This window comes from Heterocephalus glaber, unplaced genomic scaffold (assembly GCF_053883595.1).
Source record: "Heterocephalus glaber isolate CG9 unplaced genomic scaffold, H.glaber_assembly_v1.0 deba00001428, whole genome shotgun sequence".
In the NCBI taxonomy this organism is placed as follows: Eukaryota; Metazoa; Chordata; class Mammalia; order Rodentia; family Bathyergidae; genus Heterocephalus; species Heterocephalus glaber.
In genome coordinates, this window is record NW_028258293.1 from 20,781,713 (window position 1) to 20,806,483 (window position 24,771).

Genomic DNA, 24,771 nt, shown 5'->3' on the forward strand with positions numbered 1-24,771 from the left:
TATGTGATACTGGTTTTAGGGTTATAACAATTCAGAATGTAGGATGTTTAACAAGTGATAGGCAGCCATTGGCCATGGAGGTCCTCTTCACACTCACCCATGCAGATATGCCTTACCTCGAAGGTGGAATGAAAAACCTCGGAAGATGAGACTTTGAAACTTGGGAGAAATTCTTTTGAAATTAGTAAGGTTTTGTTGTTGTTTCATTTGTCTGATTTTGCAGTACTGGGGATTGAACTGAGGACCTTCACCTGAGCCTTTTTATCTTATTATTTTGAGACTGGGTCTCGCTAAGTTGCCTATGTAGGACTTGAGTTTGCGTTTGATCATTCTGCCTCAGAGTCCTGAATGCTGAGGTTACAGATGTGTACCCCCACACTGGCTGGCCTTTTGTTTTTGTGGTGTGGTAAGATAGGAGTTAATTTGTTAGAGTGAAAAGGAGGAAGAGTGAGCTTGGGTTAAAGCTGTGAATATCTGAATCTGAGAAGGTGGGGCTTTTTTCTGTATTTTAATTTAAAACAGGTAATCTTGAAGTTTTTTTCCCTTAGAAAAGAGAAAGGAAGGACATTATCAAGTGTTTTGGGACTGATCATTCTTGAATTTATTTACTGAATTCTCATTGCTTGCAACTGAGTTATTCTGCTCTTGTTTCTGTGGTAGTAAAGTTTCTAGCTCTGAACTGCAGGTTGGAGATAGTTCCTTATGTAGATGCAGAGTAGTTGTGAGAATAGGATTTTACCTTTAGAAGCCTATTTCAGGGGCCGGGGATGTGGCTCAGTGGCATAGTGTCTGCTTGACAATCGTGAGGTCCTGAGTTCAATCCCCAGTACCAAAAAAAAGAACAGCCCATTTTAGGAACTTTTCTTTTGGAGAAAAAACCCTATAATTTTCATTTTACACAGCGAAACCCCAGTAAACCACACTATTTTTATGTGTCTGTCACCTCATTGAGTAGGAAAACAATATGTTTTGCTATTGCTATTTTTATTAATTTTTTATTTTATTTTATTTTTTGGTACCGGGCATCAAACTTGGGACCTTGCCCTTTTGAGCCAGGTGCTGAAACCACTGAGCTAAATCCCCTGCCCTCCATTGCTATTTTTTTAATTTTTTGATACCAGGGATTGAACTCGGGACCTTGTGCTTGCAAAGCAGGTGCCAGAACCACTGAGCTAAATTCCCGGCCCTCCATTGCTATTTTTAAAAGGAATAAATTAAAACTGTAAGGTATGGCTATGAATTATTTTATTTTTATTTTTGCATGGTACTAGAAATTGAACCCAGGGTCTTCTCACTGAGCTTACCCCCTTCCCCCCCTTTTTTTAAATAAGGAAGAATCTTTTATTGGTACATTTTAGGTATACAATACAGTTACTTTCATCATTGGGATCTTGTACCTTTACATGATGTATCTTGGCTCTTAATTTTTCCCCACTCCCCTGCCCTCCCTTCAGCCCCTCCACCCCTCCCTATTTGCAAAGACTTTGTTTCCATTTATTTCTTACCTCATATTTTTTCCTTTCCCTTACCCCTCCCAAGCCCTTTTTATATTTGTTTTATTTTACAGACAGAGTCCTGTTAAGTTCCCCAATTTAGCAAGGGCTTGGACTTGTAATCCTCCTGCCTCAGCCTCCTAAGTACCCAGGATTACAGGTGTGTGCCACCACACCTGTCTGGTTATGATTTTTTTTTTTGGTACCTGGGATCGAAATCGTTCTTGCACTTGCGCAGCAGGCGGCGAAATCCCTGAGCTAAATCCCCGGCCCTGGTTATGAATTTTTAACTACTGATTACAAGATCCAGTTGTGCCTAGACTTGTGACAGTGACATAAAGGGTATTGGTACTGATGTTGTATTTATTTTATTTTATTTTGATACAAGGTCTCACTCTATAATTCAGGCTTGCTTTGAACTTGTGGCAATCCTCCTGCCTCAGCCTCCCGAGTGCTGGGATTACTGGCATGTACCACCACGCCCAGCACTGGTGTTCTAAAACTTCCCATGTCTTCCATTTCATCTCTCTGTTATTGTTTTTAGTAGTGTTTATTGAGCCCACTTTCTTGGTCAGAATCACAGAGGTCAGCACTTTGAAATATAAAGATGACAAGGAGGTAGCCTTGTCTCAGGGAATACCAGTTTATTAAGGGAACAAAGTCAGATACACAAATAATTTTAATGGGAGAATCCTGACGTGACAATATGAGGGGCAAACTCTTACAGGATCACTGGCGAGAGAAAGCAGAGATCAGTTCTACTTGGGTAATCAACAAACAGAACTATGTGGAGGAGGGGCCAGCATTTGTTTCATTTGTTCCTGCTGGCTTGAGCTGCTGGTCGTGTGTGCACGACTGGCCCATCCACCCACTGGTGGTTCACAGACCTGTTGTGAACTTGTTAATTCTTGCAGGATGATAGAATCTTCAGAGAGAAAGAAGAGTAATTCAAGTAGAGGAAATGGCAAGATTGAAAGCATGGTATGTCTTGTATAATGCAGGCTGAGAACAGAATATTTTGGAGGAGGGAGGTATATTAATAGCTGGCAAGTTAGGCAGGTAGCAGTGGTCCAAGTGCTAGGAATTGAACCCTAATCTTGAGAGTTGGTGGTAGGAGCAGATTAAGGAGTCAGAATATAGAATGGACAGAGTTGTGCTGCTGGAATAAATGTGTGGTAGGGAAAAGTACAGGGTAAAAGTGTTGGTCATGAATGTAGGATAGTGAGATGTCAGTGTGCAGTTAATTGTATTGATATCAGATAAACAACAGAAAATCAGCATATTGTAAAAGAGCCAGATATGCAGTTGTTTTGAGTATGTGGTCTTATCTTCTCAGGTTCTAATTTAGCAAGGTTAGAAAGAATAGATATCTTTTTTTTTTTTTGGTACCCAGGATCGAACTTGTGCTTGTGCAGCAGGCGGTGAAACCGCTGAACTAAATCCCCGGCCCAAGGATAGATATCTTTGATATGGGCAGAAGAGGTTAATTCTTCTCAGGTTGATGGAGAAAATTATTTTCTGAATGGTAATTTGATTAAATTTACACACTGAGCTATGAATGGATGCATACATACTATAGCTATGTATCTTTTGCTTTTTTTTTTTCTTTTTGGTGGTGCTGAAGATCAAACCCAGGACCTTGTGGATGCTCTGCCATTGAGCTACATTTCTAGCCTTGCTTCTTGTATCTTTAAGTAAAAGGTAATTATAGTATTCACAGAGTGCTCCACATTAACAAAAACAGAAATCATATTACCTGTTTTTCCCTTTGGTACAGGAATTATGTTTTAAACTTTTTGCTCCCAACTTTCTCTGAGCCCAGAAAGAGGCAGGTAAGAGATGGCGTGATAGTGCCCTCTTCAGGTACCCATCAGTACTGGTTTCCCCTGGTCTGTGTGCAAGGACAGTAAGGGTCTTTGATTTTTGTTTGATGTAGAAGTACATCCAGGAAGCCAGGAATATGGGCAGCACCATCCGCCAGCCCAAACTGTCCAACCTCTCTCCGTCAGTGATTGCTCAGACCAACTGGAAGTTTGTAGAGGGCCTGCTGAAGGAATGCCGCAACAAGGTAAGCTGTGGATGCTGCTGCGTGTGTGCTGTTTGCCTGGCAGCAGAAGGGAAACCATTGGCAGGCTCTTACCACTCCCTCTATATTTAGAAAATACTGGAAATAGGACAGTATTGATTTTAAGATCATGTTAACCTGGAATTAACTATATTTGTCTTAAATAAAATGTACCAGCAATTGAGAGCAAGCATGCTTTGCTTTCTTCTATAAACTTATTTTCTTGAAAACAGTTTTAAAATTTAGACATCTTATATAACTTGAAATCAGAATAGGGTCCACTGTGACTTGACTTCAATGAAGTCTTCATTGACTTCCACAGATTTAGTCTCACATACATGAGAAAATTTTTGCCTCTCTGTTTTAATCTGAGAGCAACGATCCCTTATGTCTAGAAACAGGTATTTATTAAGTGCCTCCTGTGTGCCAGGGCTGAGGATGTAGCTCAGTGGCGCCTTGCCTGCCTTGGAAGCACAAGGTCCTGAGTTTGATCCCTGGTACCAGAAACAAAAATGTGTTATTCAGTTGAAACTTAGGTGGTTTGGATGATTTTCTCTATTTACAAAGACAGTCATTAATAATGTTTTATTTATAAATTTAATTTCTTATAAATAAGATAAATAAGAGTCTACCGAGTCATATTACCATCATTTTTAGGGCAGTTCAGCTAACTTGGTCTCTGTTACATCCAGTTTCTCAATGAAACAAAAAGGTTTTCCTGTTTTTTCAGTTTGTAGGTGGTTCTCATTTGTAGGAGGAAATAAAATGTGCTTTTTCTTGTAGAAGAAATTTTTGCTCTTAAATTATTATGTCAGGATTGATATTTTAGAACTTCTGTCAGTCTACTCAGAGTCATTGATACCTGTGATTTTCTATACAGTGTTGTCTTTCCTGCTATCAAGAACACTGGTGATGCTACATTTCTTTTTTTTTTTTTTGAGACAGGGTTTCACTATATAGCCCAGGCTGGCCTTGAGCTTATGGTGATCCTCCTCCCTCAGCCTCTTGAGTGCTGGGATTATAGGTGAACACAACCATATCCAGCCTTACATTTCTTGGAAGAATGTTCTTCTGTTGTCTGACATTTGTGCTCAAGTTTTGGGGTACATGCTCAGGCAGTGACGGCTGCCTGTCTCCACTCCTGCCTAAATAATAGCTGTGAAAGACAGAATTTTCAGACATGTTACTGTGAGGAAATGTGCATCTTAGAGTTGAAGAAATACAGTAGGCAGTCTAACACCACCATGTGGAGCAGCAGAAAGGCTTATATTGTTGGAGGTGTAAATTGATATGATCACTGGAAAGCAATATACCATTTTGTAGTAATTCTTCTAATAATTATCTAGGAATTCTTCTGCTAGATATATTCCCTAAAGAAACCTTTGCGGGGTGTCCCAGGAGATATATGCAAGATATTTAGAGAAACATTCTTTATAATAGCAGTTTGTTTCCTAAACTGGGGAAAACCAAAGGCCAATCAGTAGGAGAATTAATAAATTGTGGTTTATTCATTCAGTGGAATGCTGTATGGCAGTGGAACTGTGTAACCGTTATACCCCTCTATTTGGATTAATTTCATAAACATAATACAGTTGAGTGAAAAGTAAATCACAAAAGAAAATATACAAGCAAAACTAAAACTGCCTAGGGATACAAATATATATGGTAATTATTACCTTGCTTTTCTGTAGTTTCATTGTATAAGATGTCACTTTTATTTTATTTTATTTTTTTGGTACCGGGCATCGAACTTGGGACTTTGTGCTTGTGAGGCAGGCAGCTGAACCACTGAGCTAGATCCTCGGCCCAAGATGTCACTTTTAACATGGGAATGTGATTTAAAGGGGGCACACAGGGTGCCTCAAAGGTATAGATGGATAATGTTTTATTTCTTTTTTTTTTTGGTACTGGGGATTGAACTCAGGTCCTTGCGCTTGCGCAGCAGGCGATGAAATGACTGAGCTAAATCCCCGGCCCCAACAGTGTTTTATTTCTTAACCTGAGTGTATACAACACTCTCTCTCCCTCTCTCTCTCTCTCTCTCTCTCTCTCTCTCTCTCTCTCTCTCTCTATATATATATATATATATATATGGAGTATGTATATATTTTATATCATGTACAGTAACACTGTACAATATATCAAAATATTAAGAATTGTTGCTTCTTCAAGCTGGTATCGGGGGTGATTTTTCTACTTGCTTTGTAGATTTTTATATGTCACAGATTTATATATAACTAAATTTTACTTAAGAACTTGAACTCAGATTCAGGCAGATTTGGGTTCAGAAGCCAGATCTGCTATTCTTTTGGTGTATGATTTTTGGGCAACTTAAACTTATGTTTTTTGGCTTCAGTTTCCGCATCAGTAAATTGAGAATGACAATAGTTATCTTTTAGGATTGTTAGGAGTCTTAAATGAGATAATGTAATACCTAGTGCAATGCCTGACAAATATTTCACAAAAACAGTGACATGTATTTCATATACAGCTTGTGTTCTTTTTATTACATTTTTTACTATAAGCATTTGAAGATGTTTATCTAAAAGTAAATTATCCTTGATTTTTCTTTTGGCAATTATTTCAGATATATTTCTAGATTATATGTATGTTTGAAGATTTATTTAGTAAGGTTGTTTAAACAGTAATAATGAGAGGATGTCAGAGATGAGTATGATCAAAGGTTCTTATAAAAATCTTTCATCTCGCTGGGGATTTAGCTCAGTGGTTCTGCCGCCTGCCTTGCAGGCACAAGGACCCGAGTTTGATCCCTGGTACCAAAAAAAAAAAAAAAATCTTTCATCTCATAAATATAAAATCTGAATCGCTTATGATGAAATCACTTGCCAAGGGTCAAAGGTGATTACTGTGTTCTCATCTCCTTCTTAACTAACCTTTAAAAGCATGCACTCCCCATAATCTAATCTACTTGGGTACAAAGTCCTCTGTTCCCAGGGCTTATTCATCTGGTCTCTCCCAGCCTAGCCGATGTCCTATGCAGGCTGCCACTGTGCTCCCATTGCATGCGGTCCTGCTCACTGTGGTTATCTATCTTACCAACTCATTCCTAGACCAAGAGGATGCTAGTGGAGAAGATGGGCCGTGAGGCTGTGGAGCTAGGGCATGGGGAAGTGAACATCACTGGCGTGGAAGAGAACACCTTGATTGCCAGCCTCTGTGACCTCCTGGAAAGGATCTGGAGTCATGGGCTTCAAGTGAAACAGGTAATGGATGTCTGGCCTTTCCTTGTTAAGCAAACTCATTCCTGGTTTCATGGACCACTCCTTGTACTCTTTTCTTCAATTGGCTGCCTTTGAAGAATGTCTGCAGTGCTCATAGAATGAGACTTGAAGTCACTGAACAAACAAATGTAATCCAAATGATTTTTTTTTTGTACCCGGGATCGAACTCTGGTCCTTGTGCTTGCAGAGCAGGCGGCAGAACCACTGAGCTAAATCCCTAGCCCCTGAATGATTTTTTAAAAAAATAAGCTTCATAAATCCGTGTTTGTCAGACTTTGAAAATGATGTCTTCCTTCCTGCAAGTGCAATTAAAAATTAGCATAACTTTGGCAGCTGGCCCTTGTCTGAAGATAGAACAGAGAGTGAGAACTGGAGCTTGGAAGGTACTAGGCCCCTTCACTAACTGTACATGGATAAAGGTCTGTCACTGACATTTTCTTTCTTTCTTTTTTTTTTTTTTGGTAAGAAGACGGTTTATCTATCTCAAGATTTGAGAGAAGTCCTTAAGTGTTTCATTTTTACCACTTAATACCCAGAAAATTTCCCTTCCTCCCTCCCTCCCTCCTTCCCTCCTTTCCTTCCTTATTTAGACAGGGTCTAGCTATGTAGTTCAGGCTGGCCTTGAATTCACTATGGAGCCCAGGCTGGCCTTAAACTCCTGACAGTCCTCCTGCCTCAGCCTCCCAAGTGCGTGCACCACCGCACCCAGATTTATATCTTCTCATTTAAATACAGTGTTCAGAATAGGCAAATTCATGATAGAAAGTAGACTAAAAGATCACTAGAGGCTTAGAATAAAGGAAGATTGGGTAGTGAGTGCAAATGTATATGGGATTTCTGTTGAAGGTGATGAAAATGTTCTAATATTAGATAGTGGTAATGGTTACCTCTGCAAATATACTAAAAATCAGATCTTGGCGGGAGGTACAGAAAATGGTACATTTTAAAGAATGAGTTTTATAGTAATGTGACTTATGTCTCAATAAAGCTGTTTTTTTTTTTTTTTTTTTAAAGCCAAACGAGATTGTACTGTAGTTAGCATTTTGTAACTTGCTTTTTTTGGTACTGGGGATTGAACTTGGGCCCTTGTGCTTGCACAGCAGACGGTGAAACCACTGAGCTAAATCCCTGGCTGTAACTTGCTTTTTTACACCCTTTTCTGTGTCTTAACCAAGTTTTTAGGTGATAGTACAGTGTTTAAGAGCTTAGACTATAAATCAAGTAGGCCTTGTTTTGAAATATAATTCCCATATAATAACATTAATAAAACTAAACAGAGTATGAGGTCTCTCTAAGCCCATTTTCTCATAGGTACAATGGAGTTTTAAAGGATTTGATAAAATAATGTAAAGACCTAAGCTAGTGGTGGCAAACCTGCTGCAGGGGACCGTTTGTATTATTGAAATCTCTAAAAGTTTCACCATCACTGCTCTAAGGCCAGAGCCTACTACCATATTTCCCTGAAAACAAGACCAGGTCTTATATTAATTTTTGCTCCAAAAGACACAAGAGGGCTTATTTTCAGGGAATATCTTTCCCCCTCTCCACATACAACAATCTAGATTTATTCATGTACAATAGTCTACATTTATTCATGTACAGCAATCTATATTTATTCACATATAGTCATGTCATCTTCTGGAACATCACCATAACTCTCCAACCCCTGAGTTCCAGCCTGAATTTCTTAGGACTCCATTTCCTATAGAACCATTGGCCCCAATCTCTCATGTCCAGCAGTAGCACTATCCTTAAATGAGCACTTCTTGTCCATGTGGCTGCTCATAGTGCATTGGCACACAGCCATCAGTGATTTTATCCCATGAATTCTTCACTCAAGCCACGACCTCTTGTAGGCCAGGCTTCACAAAGTTTCCATCAAATCAAGTATTAATTGCAGGGCTGGGGATGTAGCTCAGTGGTGCTGCACCTGCCTGGCAAGTGCATGATCCTGAGTTTGATCCCTGGTACGGGGGGGATGGTATTAACTGAAGACTTATGAGACACGAGTGTTAACAAAAATGATGTTAAGAATCAAGGTCCAGGGCCAGGGATTTAGCTCAGTGGTGCTGCTGTCCTGAGTTCAATCCCCAGTACCAAAAAAAAAAAAAAAAAAGAATGAAGGTCCATCACAAAAGTGATGAAAAATTGTAGGCACCAAAACTTAGAAAGTATTTATTTTACACGAGTGCATTTACTCAGCTACAACACACAATGTGTTGAATTATGAAGATTCAAAGAAGACCCAACCACGTCCATTTGTCATCAAATGCACACGTTATTTCTGGGTTGTGTCTACTTTGATTGGTCACTCAGCAGTAAGTCTTGAGTTCATCTCTTTACATAGGCATTTACCTCTCATCCAAAGGTGCCCACTTGGATATTTACAAATACTTAATTATAATTTGTTGTTATTTATTAAAGTCAATAATATTTGTATTGAATTATATATTAACATTATTATTTTATAATTCAGTACATCCATTGCATGTTGCAGTGGACATGCTAAATATATCCATCTGGTTCACTATCTTAACTAGGGCTTATTTTTGGAGTAGGGCTTACATTATGAGCATCCCCCCAAAAATCATGCTAGGATGTATTTTCTTACATCTTATTTTTGGGAAACTACAGTGTCTGGAAATTTCTCTGTAAATGTTTGTGGTTATTTTTTCTAAAATTTTGATTTGAATTACTATATTATGTAGAGGTCACACTTTAATCAGTCTTTTATCGGTCATTTGGGCTATTTCAGACCTTTCATTATTAAAAGACTGTGATTATGGAGTTTTTAAAATGTTAAAAATTATACATTTAATCTCTCAAATTTTGCGAGTCCTATAGTATAATACAATGTAATACACCTTGAATTGGGTCAGAAAGACTTGGCTTGGAATCCTAGCTCAACTGGAAGACTTTAAATAAATGTCTTACAATTTCTGAGCCTTGTCTTCTAAATACATGAAAGGCAGGTAGTTAGTAAAGCCCACCTTTCAGGGCTGGTGTGATAACTAGATGTAATAAAAATGAGAACCTGGGATGTGATGAGTATGTAACACACGACCACTTTTCTGGGTTTTGTTGTTTTTTTTTTTCTTTTGGTACTGGGGATTGAACTCAGGTCTTGTGAGGCAGGCGGTGGAACCACTAAGCTAAATCCCCAGCTCAGCAACCACTTTTATTATGCTAGGTCCTACTTGAAGAATTTCCTTTTCTCTGTAACAAGTGAGTAGAATATGCATAATCCTTTTACCATTTTTCTTAATATTCAGCAAGATTGGCACTATAGTTGAACTCTTTCAGATTTTTGACAAAATATATGACCCTAAAACTTTTTAATATTTACCATAAAAATCTTAGGGATAAGCCAGGTACAGTGGTATTTACCTGATCCCAGCACTTGAGAGGCTGAGGCAGGAAGATTGCTTGAGCCCAGAATGTGAGACCAGCCTTGGCAGTGTAGCAAGACCTTGTCTGAAAAAAAAAAAAAAATCTCTGGGGAGTTAGTGAAGTTTCTTTCTGCATTTTGAAAAATAGTACCATATCATTACATATTCCAGAACTATCCTCTGAGGGTTTGCAGCAGTATTCTTCAAAATTCTCACAGCATGGGGAATTTCTTTTTGCTCCATTGATCTTTCTCTCTCATTTTAGGTAGACAGGCAGCTGCTTTGGTGAGAAACTAGTGCAGAACAATTTACATGAAGTTCTATTTTGTTGAGTCCTGGATTAGCACTCCAAATGTGAAGCAGTGACACTCTCACTAGAGGACAGTGAGGGTCTGTGTTTTCTGGCAGGGCTTTTCTGGCCTCAGGGACAGTTGTGCAGCCAGAGGTTGACTCTGTGTTGGCTCCTGCCAACATGTTCTTTCACCTGTTTTGCTGGCTTGTGTGTAATCACCTTTCTCCTGCTGAAACATTCTTCAGCTGTGTTGCAGTCCAGTGGTCTCACCCTGATTGCTTGCTTTCTGTTGTGGACCCAGATTGTGACTAAATTCACTCTCAGTGTGATCTTACTGCTCCTATCCAGGGTACCTTACTGAGCAACACACTTATTTTCTGCTTAGAAAACAAAGAATGCAAATAGCAGTCCTGTATTTTCTTAGTAGCTAATGATCTCCTGTATTTTTTTAGTAGCTTTGACTGGTTGCATGCAGGGCTGCCTGCAGCAGGTTTTCATGAGAGCCTGTCTTCTTCACACTTTTTTCAGTGATGAGATGAGATTTCATCTCTAGTATGCTTTTCTGTCTGTTAGAGGTGAGATTTAGATTTTCATACTGGTTTTGTAACTGCTGTAATTTGGGGACTAGTATGTGAAAAGGCATTTCTCATCATCTCGTGCTTATGATATTCTTGGACAATCTGGTACTCTATATTGTGTGGCCAGGCCCCTAAATGGGCAGTCAGGCTGTATTGAGCCTTGCAATCCCCAGCAGCCCCTCTGCAAAAGAGGACAAAGAGTGGCCCCGCCCTCTGCCATTTTGCTGTTGCTCTTTCTCCTCACCACTGTGACTGCTGTGAGCCAGGGGCTTCCTCCTTCTGGCATAGTGGCCAGGCTTTGCTCTTCAGCATCATTGCACGTGAGGGGTCTCTGGTAGCCAGCTCATTTCATGTGTGTCACATTGAATGGACAGTTCTGTTAGGTTCTGCGAAGCTTAGTCTGTCTAGGTGGAGGGGATTCAGAGATGAGTAAGACAAAGTCCCTGCCCTTCCAGGAGCCTACTTTGTAATGGTTTTAGTAAATGGATGGATAAATGGATTTCTAGATGTTGAATTATTAAGTCAAAGAGCATGAATATTTTAAGCTCTTGAATTATCTTCCACATATATTAATATACTTCACTAGTATCAGTGCATGGGAGTCACACATCTCATTAAAGTTACTGAAAATTTGTTTTCAAATATTTACATATTGAATAAAATAGTATTTTCTAATTTTAATTTGTATATATTTTTATTATAATTGAAATTGTTGAGTTTTGTTTTAAACTGCATAAATCTTGTAGGAAACCCAAACATACAGCAGACTTACTTAACAGCTTGCTAATTTATAAATGAGGGTCCCCCCTCAATTCAAATGTTTGAATTTTTTTTCCAAAATAAATCCACTTGGTGAATAGTAACAAAATAGGTCTTTGCTATTCTCATAAGTCTTAAGACTTTAAATCTTCACATTCATCATAGGGCTTTAAATCTTCACATTCACCAATTTGCTCTTCTCTAAAGAAAATGGAGTAGAAGTAGCTATAGTAATTTGTAGGATTGTTGACAGCATTAATTAAAAGACTGTATTTTAACCATTTTACACGGTGGTTAATTAATAATAAGCCTTGAGTTTGGCATGGAGGTGCATACCTGTATTCCTAACACTGGGAGGTTGAGGATCACAGGTTTGACCTCAGCCTGGGCAACTTAGCAAAACCCTATCTCAAAATAAAAGATTAAAAAAAATAAGGGCTGGGGATGTAGCTTAGTGTGAAGGCCCTGGATCCAATCCCCAATACTATAAAACAAAATAAAAAACAGCAAGCCTTGAAACATTATAGCATCAATAGTATTACTTTTATTCAATACAGGGCTAAGTTTATAAAATTATAATACATCCTATTTCTAAACCAAACTTTTTTTTTTTTTGGTACTGGGGATCAAACTCGGGACCTTGCGCTTGTGCGGCAGGCTCCGGAACCACTGAGCTAAATCCCTGGCCCTAAACCAAACATTTTATTAACCACATAGAAATATTTACCATGAATCTGAAATAAATTTTTTTATCATTTAAAAAGTCATACTACATTGAAGGATCATTAGAAAGAGACGAAGCATCTGAGTGTGGTGGCATGTGCCTGTAGTCCCAGCTTCCTGGGATGGTGAGGCAGGAGGATTGAAAGTTCAAGGCCAGCCTGAGCAGTGTGAAGAACCCTTACCTCACAGACGATGGCAGTGGCAAAGACACATCCACTCAAGCAGAATGGAGCTTTTCAAACCAGCTCAACTACCTCTTTCTTCCAACCCTTTCATTCCATCTGGGCTGCAAGCCTATTGGAATGGTGCCACCTACAATCAGGATGGGTGTTCACCCCTCAGTTTGCTGGCCTACATTCCAGTCATCTCTAGAGACACCCCACAGACACGCCCAGACATGTGCGTTACCAATCCAGTCAAGCTGACAGTCATGATTAATGGCCACAGGTGGCCAGCTGGGAGCACTCACTGAGGGGTGAGTTGCTCCTTTATGTCAGACTTGTAAATGCTATTCAGATTTGTGCTTTGGCAAAATGACAAATTACTTTGTCTCAAATAGTTTAAATTGCACCTCTTACATTTCTAAATGGCAAGGTTCTTTTATATTGACTATAGTTTATCTCAGGCTTGCCATTAGGTATCAGCCCACCTTTCTACAGGCTTCCCTAGCTATACCGTTAATAGTAAATCCTCATCATAGTGATGAATTAGCCTCTCCAGCCTGCATTAAGGGAAGGGATGCCCTTACATATTTTAGGGAATTCAGAAGGTTTCATAGACTGGATATACATATGCTCTTCTATCCGGAAGCCCTCCTGCTGTGCCCAGGCCAACCTACAACCACCAGATCATTTAGAGATTGACAGGGTATTCGTCTTTTTCTCTTATCTTCTGGTCCCTTCCCAACCCCTCTTGGACAACTCTTTATTTATTTATTTATTTTTGGTACTGGGGAGTCGAACTCAGGACCTTGTGCTTTCGAGGCAGGTGGTGGAACCACTGAGCTAAATCCCCGGCCCAGACAACTCTTTCCTATTCTCAGTGGAGGACCATTCCTTTTTCTATTCCTTTCCAGTTTTTATGTTTCTCTAATATTTTAGTAAGGGTATATATTTATATATTGTGTGCCTGTGAGATTCAAACAAGAACAGTACAGATGCTTTTAGCAGTATTTATATGTTGAAAGCTTTGGCCTCTAAAATCCAAACTTATTTCTCACTCACACTGATTGCAGGGGAAATCAGCCTTATGGTCTCACCTGTTACATTATCAGGAAAACCGGCAGAAAAAACTCCCATCAGGAAGCCTCAGTAGCTCAGGTAAGATGATCCTGCACCACTGCAGAGAAGTCTCTCAATCCAGTCTCCCATCCCTCACTGGAGTGATCATCTACAGCAGATTGTTCAGGCCAGTAGATCTTTGCTCTACCATGTTTTCTGTTTGAAGCTCCCCGAGCATTCCAAATGTTTGGAGTTTGCTTTCATTCTGATATGCTTCTATATCCTTTTAATCATCATGATAGAAAAATAATAATCAAAAGGCCAGTCTTAGAATGAATTTGGGCTTTACCATGATGCTCCTGTCCTGTGTTTGGAGGGAGCTGTTTTTAGAGAGAGTTTTTCTCTGACACAAGCATTGAGATTACTGTATCTACCTTATGAGTCAAGTCATTGTCTTTGGAACTCAAGGGCCTGGTGTGAATTATCCTTTATGATGCCTTTCTGTTTCTAAATTAATAAAAATGTTCATTTGTAGGGACTTTAGAGATCATCTAGTCCAACCCTTTTATTCTATAAGAAGAAACTAGGGTCTAGATAGGAATTGAATTTATTTAAGATCATGAAGTAAATTATTTGAAGAAGCCAGATTAGTAGCGAGGTTCAGTGTCTCCTTGTCCATTGTTGGTTCAGTGTTTATTTGTTTGTTTGTTTTCTTCCCTTTTTCAGTACTGGGTTTAAACCTAGGGCTGTCACACTGAGCTACATTCCAACCCTTTTTATTTTATATTTTGAGACAGGGTCTTGCTAAATTGCCCAGGCTGGGCTCAAACTTGAGATCTTTCTGCCTCAGCCTCCCAGAGTGCTGGGATTATAGTCATGTTCCATTGTGCCTGACCTTCAATGTTCTTTATACCATCCTGTTGTGTCTCTTCCATGACAGTTTCCTTCTATCTTTTACCTCATGGCTGGATCTCCCCTTCATACTATCCTTTGTTGCCTCTTCTATGCCAGAGTTTGTTTACTTGGATATTCTTATCCTACTAGTAAAAAGTTAGTTAGTAAATGGATGTGAACTCTTTGCTTTGAACTAGTTGACCTTAGTATTGAATTTGGGCAGATAATTGGATGAAAACCAGGGACAAGAGTTCCCTATGGAGCCTTAGGAGGATTTTTTTTTGAGGGGGGGGTGTCTGCTTTCTGGATGTGAGAGCAGAATCTTCTCAAAAAAGTTATAGAAGTTATTGCTAAGGAATGAACTGTAGCCCAGAATTCTCAACAGCTTGGTGATGAAAATACTAATTGTGAACTATGGATCAGATGTAAGGACATGCAGGCATTGGAGCCTCTCAGCCTTCTGGAGGCCTGAGTGCTCTGGCACAGGTCCTTCACATTTTCCCTTGGCTCTTCTGGACATGAGTCTAGGACATGAGTAGCAGCTCCAAGCAGGATCACTGCTTCCATAGATTATGAACTCATGGTAGATAAGGAGCCAGGAGAGCTGTGTCCCAGTCCTGGCTTTGCCAGTTGGTGACCTAGGCAAAGGTGCTAACCTCTCTGAACCCTGCTTGGTTAAGTGGAGAAATTGTGCTATCTTCCTTGACCATCTTATAAATTGTTAGAGAATAAACAAGATAATATACATAAAATATAAAATATGCTTTCTAATGAGAATCTAATAAACATTTGTGAAATGATGCTTAAGTTGTTATCAATGTAACCAACTGTTTCCATGGAAACTTGTGATTTGAGTAGTTAGCTCTTTGGATTTTCAAATCTCTTTGGACATGACCACCTTTGCTGTTCTAGGAATACTTCTTGATTCAGAACGGAGGAAGTCTGATGCCAGCTCAGTCATGTCTCCCCTGAGGATCTCCTTGATTCAAGATATGAGGTCAGTCTGGGCTCATGTGTAATAAGACACTAAAATCCTCTTCACAGTTGTCACTTTGGTGTCCACTTTAGCTAACAGGATCTCAGGGGCTGTTATAGCATCACAGCTACCAGGAAGCCCTCCTTATTGTTCTCATGCTTCTTGATGCTTTTGTCAAGTTGTAGAAGTAGAAGTGAAGGAACATAGGAGAGTATCTCAAGGCTCTGGCTCTCAGAGTTACCCTCATTTTTTGAGGGCTGTATTGTCTTTATCCTTCAAATTGTGGTGAACTTGTATGGTAAAGCCACGCTGAAGCTCAGAATTTGGAGATGGACTCTTGTTGGGTGGTGTAGGGCTTCCTCACTAGGCTTCATTGACTTTACAGGTGATCTGTTGACAGTGAGTTCATCTCCCATCCATACTGCACTTCCCTTTTTTGGTTTCCTTTCAGGCATATCCAGAACATTGGGGAAATTAAGACTGATGTGGGCAAGGCCAGAGCATGGGTGCGACTGTCCATGGAGAAAAAATTACTTTCCAGACACCTGAAGCAGCTTCTGTCAGACCATGAGCTCACCAAGTAAGGCTACTCCACTTGGAGTAGAACTGGGCTTCCAGAAATGGTGGGGGAGATTGGAAACCCTGTGTGGGAAGGCGGAGTATTAAGTATGTCCTTGCAGCTACATTCAGCTAAACTCAACTGCACATGAAAGGTTTGCAGTATTTCCTCTTCTCTGTCTAGCTATAGAATACTTTCTTGTCAATCTGCATGCCTAAAACTAGGTAACAAAGCCAGCTGTGGTGATACATGCCTGTACTCCTAGCACTATGGGAGGCTGAGGCAGGAAGGTCACAATTGAACCCAGCCTGGGCAGCTTAGCAATTTAATAAGACCTTGTCTCAAAATAAAAAATTATAAAAGGGCTAGGGATATAGCTCAGTGTGAAGGCCCTCATTTCACTATCCAGTACTACCAAAAAAAAAAGAAAAAAGGGTAACAAGAAGTGATGAGGTCCTTTGTTCCTTCCTGTATTCAGGTGATATGTATGCTTCCTAAGCATAAACCATTTCCTCTGTTCCTGTCTCTTTCCTGCCCTAAGGAGTAAAGCTTGGAGAATTAAAAAGAAACTTCTGAGTTATTCCTTTATTTCTTTTGTTCTTTCCTAAATCCAGGGCTGCCCAAAGCAACTGATTCCTTGGTCTTCCTCGCTGGCCTGTGTCTCCCTAGAGCTTAGAGAGCTTTTAGATAGCACTTGTAGGCACCTTCTACCCAGAAAGAGAGAAAGAGACCAAGGCTTTCATACTCCCAGGAGCTACTACACTTGCAGTTCTCTTAATTTTTAAATGCCTTGCATTGTTTGTGTATCCTAGCTACTACAGGAGGAGGGGAAAGGAGGGTTTCACTCTTCTTGTCTTTTCAGTCTTTTTACTGTCTTTTCAGATACATGTTTGGCTCTTGCTTCATTAGCAGGCCTATTGAGCTTTTTAAAAAAAATTTCTTTAGGCATCCTTTCAAAGGTACTGTTTATTATGTGACTTCCCTATGGATGATTAAGTAGAGGAATGGACTTTGGGGGAAATTTTGTATAAGCTAATTGACCTAATGATCTGATTTTATCCCAAGTAAAATAGAATTTTTAGATTGTGTATTATATATGTGAACCACAGCAAGAAACCAGGTTTAAAGTCTTGGTAAAAATTAGAGAGCTCACCTGATTAGTTAGGAAATAGCAATTCTGAAGGTGGTTTACTTTGATTCCCTAAAGTGATGAAGTTTAGGAATAAAATCTGAAGATTGAGAGGACAACTGAAAGAGAACAAGTGAACATGGTAGCCCAGAGTTTGGAAGGGATACATTTGCATACCAGATTCCAGAGGGCATGAATGTGTCCTGAGAAAATCTGTCATTGTACCTGTGCAGGCATCAGGGTCTGACAGGATAGAAGTCATTCCTGGGGGGCCAGTGTGAATGTCATCTGTCAGGAGAGGCTGCAGTCAGCAGGTGGACGGGCTGCGAGGCAGGTAGAAGGGGTTAACACAAGAACTTCACGAAGGTCAGGACATGGCTCGGTATAGGGCATATGAATTTAAAGGCCTTGGCAACAGCAAATGAAGCACAGACCTTGGTGAGGAAGCTAATCTTGGTTAAGACTGTAGCCCTGTTGGAAGAGATAAGCTCAGTTTATTTACTACATAGTTTCTTCTCAACTGATATTCTGACCCCTGTGCTACTCCAGTGAGTGGGAAATGAGAGTTTTGCTTCTGTAGATTGCAGTTTGAGTGGAGTACAGTATAGGAAAGAGAAAGAGGACTCCTTCAAGTATTACTTTGTTTTGTGTTGCTGTAGAATGCTGGGTACTTTATAAAGAAAAGTTTCTTTAGCTCACAGTCTGGGAAGATGAAAGTACAGGATCAGGTGGCTTCATCTCTTTGGTCTCTAGTGAGGGCTTTCTTGGCTGTGTTATAGCATAGTGGAGAATTGCAAAAGGAAATAGCCACATATAGAAGGGACACAGTGTACGAGGTAGCCTTATTTTATAACAACCCGTGCTCATGAGAACTCACTCCATGAGACCAGCATTAATCTCTTCTGGGGGTGATGCCTCATGATCTGATTATCTTTCAATTAGGCTCTACCTCTCAAAGATTCTGTCACCTCAGCATTGCCACAGTGGGGACCAAGCTTCCAGTATCTGAACCTGTAGGGGACACACTCAAATCGTAGCAGCCTCTGTCCTATATTCTCTCATCTTTCTCCCTAGTTTGCTTAGAACTCAGCCCTGTCATTACCATTCATTCTTTTCAGGATGTCTTCAGCTCTTTCTTTCTTTCTTTCTTTTTTTTTTTTTTTTTGCCTTTGGCCCTTTCTTGTCTATACTTCTGTTTGACCCTAGTCATCCCTGACCTCTCACCCTCAATCAACTCTTTGGGGCCTAGTCAAAAGTTTTCTTTGCCAGCTTTTTCTTAGATTTCCCAGCAATGTGGTCCCTTCCTCCTCCAGACATGCATAACATTTGTTATAGTATTGTTTTACCACTGATATGCCGTAATTGTCAGCTTGCTTGGTGCTTATTAAAATGTGATTTTTTTTGAGGGGATGAACCATGTACCTTTTCTGGTGCTGAGTATGTTGCCTAGAGCTTAGTAAGTATTCAGCCAGTGCACATAAAATGTGTGCATAGCTGTACAGATAGGAGGAGGAGAATAGCCTTTGGAGAATATATCTTTTTTTTTTTTTTTTGGTACCAGGGATCGAAGTCAGGACCTTCCACTTGCGAGGTAGGCAGAGGAACCACTGAGCTAAATCCCCAGCCCTGGGGAATGTATCTTTTTTTTTTCCCTTTGGTACCAGTGACTGAACTCAGAACCTTGTGCTTGCGAGGCAGGCACCAGAACCGCTGAGCTAAATCCCTGGCCCCAAGAATATATCTTGATAGAATGTTCCTAAGTCTCTGGGACTTGCTGCTAGCTCCTAAGACTGTCTCCAGCTTGGAGATGGGTTAAGGTGAGGTAGGGTAAGGGGGCCAGATATTCATGGGATTCAATGAACTACATATTATAAAGGAACAAATTAGGTAGCTCCTGTATTGGGAGCCCAAACTCTTTTTCCTTGACCTTTCTGCAATGACTAATACATGTAGTGTCCCCTTTATCTTGTAACTGACAGTGTATGGCTGCCATGACCTGTTCCCATCCTGTTCCTTTTATTCTCTTATTCTTTTGGGATGTTGGTTTTCACAGCCCTCCAACTTCTGCATGCATTCCTTTTCTTTGTCACTTTTCCCTACCGCCTGTGATCTCACCCATTCTCATGACTCTTGTCACCTCTTAGCAGGTGGCTCCTGCTTCTTAAGCTTCCAGCTCTGATGATTCTTCTGAGCTGCATTCCTGGATTTATTTCCACTTAGATGTCTTAGCTGTAGCTCAGAGAGAACAAAAGCAAGTTCCATAGTGAGTTGACCAAAACTGCCTCTCTCTTCAGTTTTGTTAATGTCATCAGTGTTCACTCTAGACATCCTTCTTCCACTCCTTCTCACCTACATTGCAAATTTGGAGTCAGTTTTGGCTTTTTGCTTTGTTTTACTGCTCATATACAGATTTTCAGTCTTTAGCTTCTGCTTCACATGGCTCCTTCCTTTATTTTTTTCCTGCACTGCTTTATTTATTTTTGTAATTTAAAAATGTATTTTAATTCACTTAATTTGCTGAACATCACAGCCTAACAGCATGACACATGGAAGTGAGGTTGTGCTCTCTCGCTGCGGTGGTGACTGCATAGCTCACTCCAAGCTCTGGGCTGCTCTTCTCCAGCGTCATGAGAGGCGCTGCCTTCTTTTAGTCTTTTTTCTCTTTTCACTCTTCACCTACACTAACTTTAAATTTCCTGGAATGGATCTGGGCTTTCCTTTTATTTCTAAACAGGGTTTTCCCTTTATTTCTAGGCAGGGTAGATTTCAAAACCTGTTAGTTAACAGAGGAAATTGTAGTCATTAGCCTAAAAACTTGGGGCCTTACTTCATTTGATACTAGTCTAACTTTTCCATTTCATTGCTAGCTGGGTATTTTCCTGAACCCTCAATCCTAGCCAAACTAGTTTCCACACTGGTCCTTCATCCTGTAAAACACCAGTCTAAATTTGTGCTATCCTTCAGACCCCTCTTATTCTAAAACACCTTCTGGGACTTTTTTTTTTTTTTTTGGTTCTTGGGACCTTGCATTTGTGAGGCAGGCGGCAGAACCACTGAGCTAAATCCCCAGCCCCCCTTCTAGAACTATTAAAGCTCATGGTTTTTAAATTCCCAGAAAGAGCCTATCATTTGGCAACTCATTATGGCCAGTCTTATACCATGATCTTTACCCAATTTATTCACTTAGACTGTAATTTGAGGCTCAGCACTTCCCTCTCCAACATCTGTACTTAATGGCCTCGGTTAGTAAATTACCGGTTAAAGGTACCTTGTGAGCCTGTCAAGGTTCACCCTCACAGATCTCTTGACTCCCGTATTCTCTGGTCATGGTGATTGTAATCTGTTTGGTAATCAGGACATTTGTCTCTGCATGTGTGTGTGTGTGTTGTATTTCTTTTTGATGAGGGCCTGCACATTTGGCTGTTAGTGTCTTTATTTGGGGAAGATAATCAGTGCTGTACAGTTGCAGAAGAGGGGTTGCCTTTTGAAGAATGTGCACTGGAGATGAAAGGAGAAAGCTTGAAAAGAGGGGAAGGATATGATCTGCACAGCTTTTCCTTGACCCGTGACCTGGATCGGAGGCATAAGCAGAAGCCTGCCTGTCATTGCCTCAGAAACTGCCTGGGCCTTTCATCCATATTCAGAGCAGTGTTTGTGACTTGTGGCTCTTGGGTCTGCTGAGGGTTTGAGAGTAGGCCTGGTAACGTATTGTGATCACAGATCCCTTGCCATTGCTGCTGACATTCTGTACATTGTGACAGCCTAACTGTACCATCCATGATGGAATTTCATCTGAGCCCTTAGTTTAGGAAAAGAGGTTCCACGATCTGTCACACTTAACATTAAAGTAGTGTCAGCCTTGGGCACAGGCAGGGTCTGATTTTTGTTGTTCCTGCCTAGGCTTCACACGTTCCTGCAGCCTTGAATCACTGTTGGTGCACGCATGACTGTCCCAGTGGGAAGGTTGTACCTCTGGTACAAACATATCTAATCACTTTTATCAGTATTTTTACTAATAAAAAGCTGCCTAATGGGACAGTCATGCATGTACCACCGGTGGTTCAAGCCACCAGCAGCAAGATATATGAATTAGGGCCGGGGATTTAGCTCAGTGGTTCTGGCGCCTGCCTTGCAAGCTCAAGGACCAGAGTTTGATCCCCAGTACCCCCCCCCCCCCCAAAAGCATATGAATTATGGCCTCATTGTGAACGTGTTAAGCTGCTTTCTTTCTGTCCCAGAGCGACCATGAGGAACTTGAGACTTGATATCTTATGCTTCTAGAACTCTCTGCTTCTAGAACTGGGTAATTGTAGCTTCTTTCCCCTCCTTTTGGCTGAGGACTAATGTGTTGCCTCCACTCCTACAGAAAGTTGTACAAGCGCTATGCCTTCCTGCGCTGTGATGATGAGAAGGAGCAATTCCTCTATCACCTGCTCTCTTTTAATGCCGTTGATTACTTCTGCTTCACCAATGTCTTCACAACGATCTGTGAGTAGCCATGTGCTCCCCATTGGCCTGCTCAAGGCCACCTTGGTGAACCTGCCACAGGCTTGCTCACTGTCCCCTTTTTAACACATTCCCATAGGCTTCAACCATCAGAGGTACATGCATGACTGTTCCATGGAGTAGTTTGTACCACCCGATGGCACTGTACTATGCCACCCAGTGGGACAGTCATGCGTGTACCACTGGTTATTCAGCGCCATCCAGCAGTGAAACATATGAATTACAGCCCATCCTGAACATGTTAAGGAAAGAAGATTATGCCTTGCACTTTCTGTCTGCCTTTTGCTTCTGTAGGGAGAGGCAAGAAGGAGCAGCTCCTTCCTTGGAGGTTGTATTTTCCCTGAAGCTTTTTGTTCTTATCTAAACCGAGAAGCACAATCCTTTTGGCCATCATATGGTTGGTGCTGTCCTGGGCACTGCCCTGGAAGCCTCAGGTGATGAAAGTGGAGTGGGGCAGGGTAGGGAGGGCAAGTTACTTCCCTCCCTGCTTGTCTATAAAGAGTCTCTTTTGGCCTGAGAGGTCACTTGGCACAGATTTTGGAGCAGGCCTAAGGGAGAAAGATCTCTTCTTGAAGTAGAAAAAACTCAAGGCAGCAGCAGGTTCCAGACTGGCTCTGTCCCTGACTCATGATGTATCTGTGAGCAGAGTCCACCCCTGCTGTGGGCCTCAGTCTCCATATTGACAGAGTGAGAAAGGGAGTTCAGTATGGTCCCAGGCCTCCTTGTTCTCTAATGCCAGGATTCTTTAGTGGGTGGGGTAGTCTCAAATTGCCCATTGGCTAGTTCTGCCCAGTAGCCAGCCATTCTGTTGCCTGAACTGCATGCTCTTGTTTTTGTCTGACACCCATTTTCCCTCTCAGAGATCAGAGCTGTGGCTTAGCAGAAGTAGCATCAAAATACCTGGGCATAATGTTTCCCTCTCTGTGCTGTGAAAAAACGATACAGTATTTGTAGGGCCTCTCCTAAGATTGTTACTAGGGTGCATGAGATGAGAGGTTGAAAAGTGCTTTAAAACACAGCTCAATGTGATGTCAGGAGTTGCTAATATAGTTTTAAAAAGATTCACTTAGTTCTAACCCATAGATGGGCTTGAGTTTTTTTTTTTTTTTGTACTGGGGATTGAACTCAGGACCTTGCACTTGTGAGGCAGGTGTCAGCACCACTGAGCTAAATCCCTGGTGGGCTTGAGTTTTTGATGTTTGGGTGTTGACCCTTGGAGGAGTGAGGTCGAGAGGGGATTGGCTAGCACTCTATACCATCCAGGGCTGGGCCTGCTGGAGCTGGTCCAGCAGAAGCTGCAGCCATGCCAGTCTGCTGGGCAGGCCAGGGCCCCTCAGGTGTGGGAGAGGTTCCTCATCCCCCACAATGCCTTTTGTGGCTTTCATCAAACAGTGATCCCATACCATATTCTCATCGTACCAAGCAAGAAGCTGGGGGGCTCCATGTTCACGGCCAACCCATGGATCTGTATCTCGGGAGAGCTCGGTGAAACACAGATCCTGCAGATTCCCAGGAACGTGCTAGAGATGACCTTTGAGGTGGGTATTATCTGTGGTCCATAACCCCAGTTCTATGGGGATCTGAGTTGCTACAGCTGCTTTGGGGAATTTTCTGTAGGGATTTATGGAGACCTTGCTCTGCAGAGTGTTATGTGTCAGAGTGTTGACTTGTCCTGAGATGATCTGAGCCTGGAGCCAATGGTTGACCTCAAGGAAGAGGAGCCTGCCTTTCCCACCCGTCTCTGGTTGGAAACCATTTATTTATCTGGGCTTGCATACCTCCCTGTGCTTGGTGTATTGAGAAATCCCAGCGGTCTTTCAGCTGTTGAGCCCAAATGTTCCCTGAGATCTCAGAACCCATATCCAGAGCCTCCTGCACCCAGGCCATATTCTTTTGAGTAGCAGATCTTCTTTCTAAACCATACACTGCTTGGGAGATAGTCCTGAACTGCCAGGCCTGGCAGTAGTAGAGCTCTGAGCTCTCCCCCTGCAGATGCTGAGGTTCCAGATGGCAGGCAGTCAGTCAGATTTATGCCTCTGAGGATTGCCATTCTTTCCTGTTTTCCTGACCTGCCCTGTCCTTTGTGTTCTCTCACAGTGCCAGAACTTGGGGAAGCTTACTACTGTCCAGATTGGCCATGATAACTCTGGGCTGTATGCCAAATGGCTGGTGGAGTATGTGATGGTCAGGAATGAGATCACAGGACATACCTATAAGTAAGTGTTCCCTCCAATGTGCCCTGCAGTTGTGGAGCAAGATGTACCACCAGGGGCTGTCTTTGAGGCTTAAGGATGTGCATTCTCAAGGATCCTCTTTGAAATTATGATAGGGTGAGGTAACTTCCTGTTGGCTCTCTTCATGCACTAGAAAAGAAACAAGGAGAGTTTCAAAGTGAAGATGGATAGTATTGCTATGCTTAGGTCTCAGGCGATGCATGCCATTTAGGTGGCTTCTCTGATGATACGTGGTGGGATGAACAGGGCCTCAAAAGAATCCCAGGTTGGTTTCGTAGTCTCTCTTTGGGGATTAGCTTTGTTTATGTCTCTTGTTGAGTAGCAAAGGGGGAAAGACATTGGAGGAACTGGAAGCTCTGAAGGGCCTTTGCCTGCCTTTAGGTTCCCATGTGGCCGGTGGTTGGGGAAGGGCATGGATGATGGCAGCCTGGAGCGGGTTCTAGTTGGGGAGCTGCTCATATGCCTGCCTGAGGTGGATGAGAGGCCATGCCGGACCCCGCCACTGCAGCAGTCCCCCAGCGTCATCCGGAGGCTTGTTACTATCTCACCCAACAACAAGCCAAGTAAGTGGGGGAAGGGGAGGGGCCCTTATGCCACCCAGCCTGGGGATGCACAGATCTCTGGGAGCCCTCATCCCAGCCTATACAACTGCCCGAGGAACCACCTCTGCTGACAAACCTGTCTGAGGGATTTGGCACCCTCCCCTTAGGGA

The 24,771-nt window shown here is 41.6% G+C and overlaps 1 protein-coding gene across 3 annotated transcripts in view; it reads left to right on the plus strand.

Annotated features, from left to right (window-relative positions):
* Dennd5a (DENN domain containing 5A) overlaps positions 1 to 24,771 on the plus strand; it is a 98,001-nt gene that overhangs the window by 68,670 nt on the left and 4,560 nt on the right. For all 3 annotated transcript variants that reach the window (XM_004851774.3, XM_021263775.2, XM_021263774.2), the window contains 9 exons: positions 3,430 to 3,561; positions 6,630 to 6,782; positions 13,776 to 13,860; positions 15,568 to 15,652; positions 16,083 to 16,211; positions 21,686 to 21,807; positions 23,218 to 23,363; positions 23,923 to 24,041; positions 24,441 to 24,622. In XM_004851774.3, the coding sequence (XP_004851831.1) occupies positions 3,430 to 3,561; positions 6,630 to 6,782; positions 13,776 to 13,860; positions 15,568 to 15,652; positions 16,083 to 16,211; positions 21,686 to 21,807; positions 23,218 to 23,363; positions 23,923 to 24,041; positions 24,441 to 24,622 (1,153 nt within the window). The remainder of the gene's footprint in view (positions 1 to 3,429; positions 3,562 to 6,629; positions 6,783 to 13,775; positions 13,861 to 15,567; positions 15,653 to 16,082; positions 16,212 to 21,685; positions 21,808 to 23,217; positions 23,364 to 23,922; positions 24,042 to 24,440; positions 24,623 to 24,771) is intronic.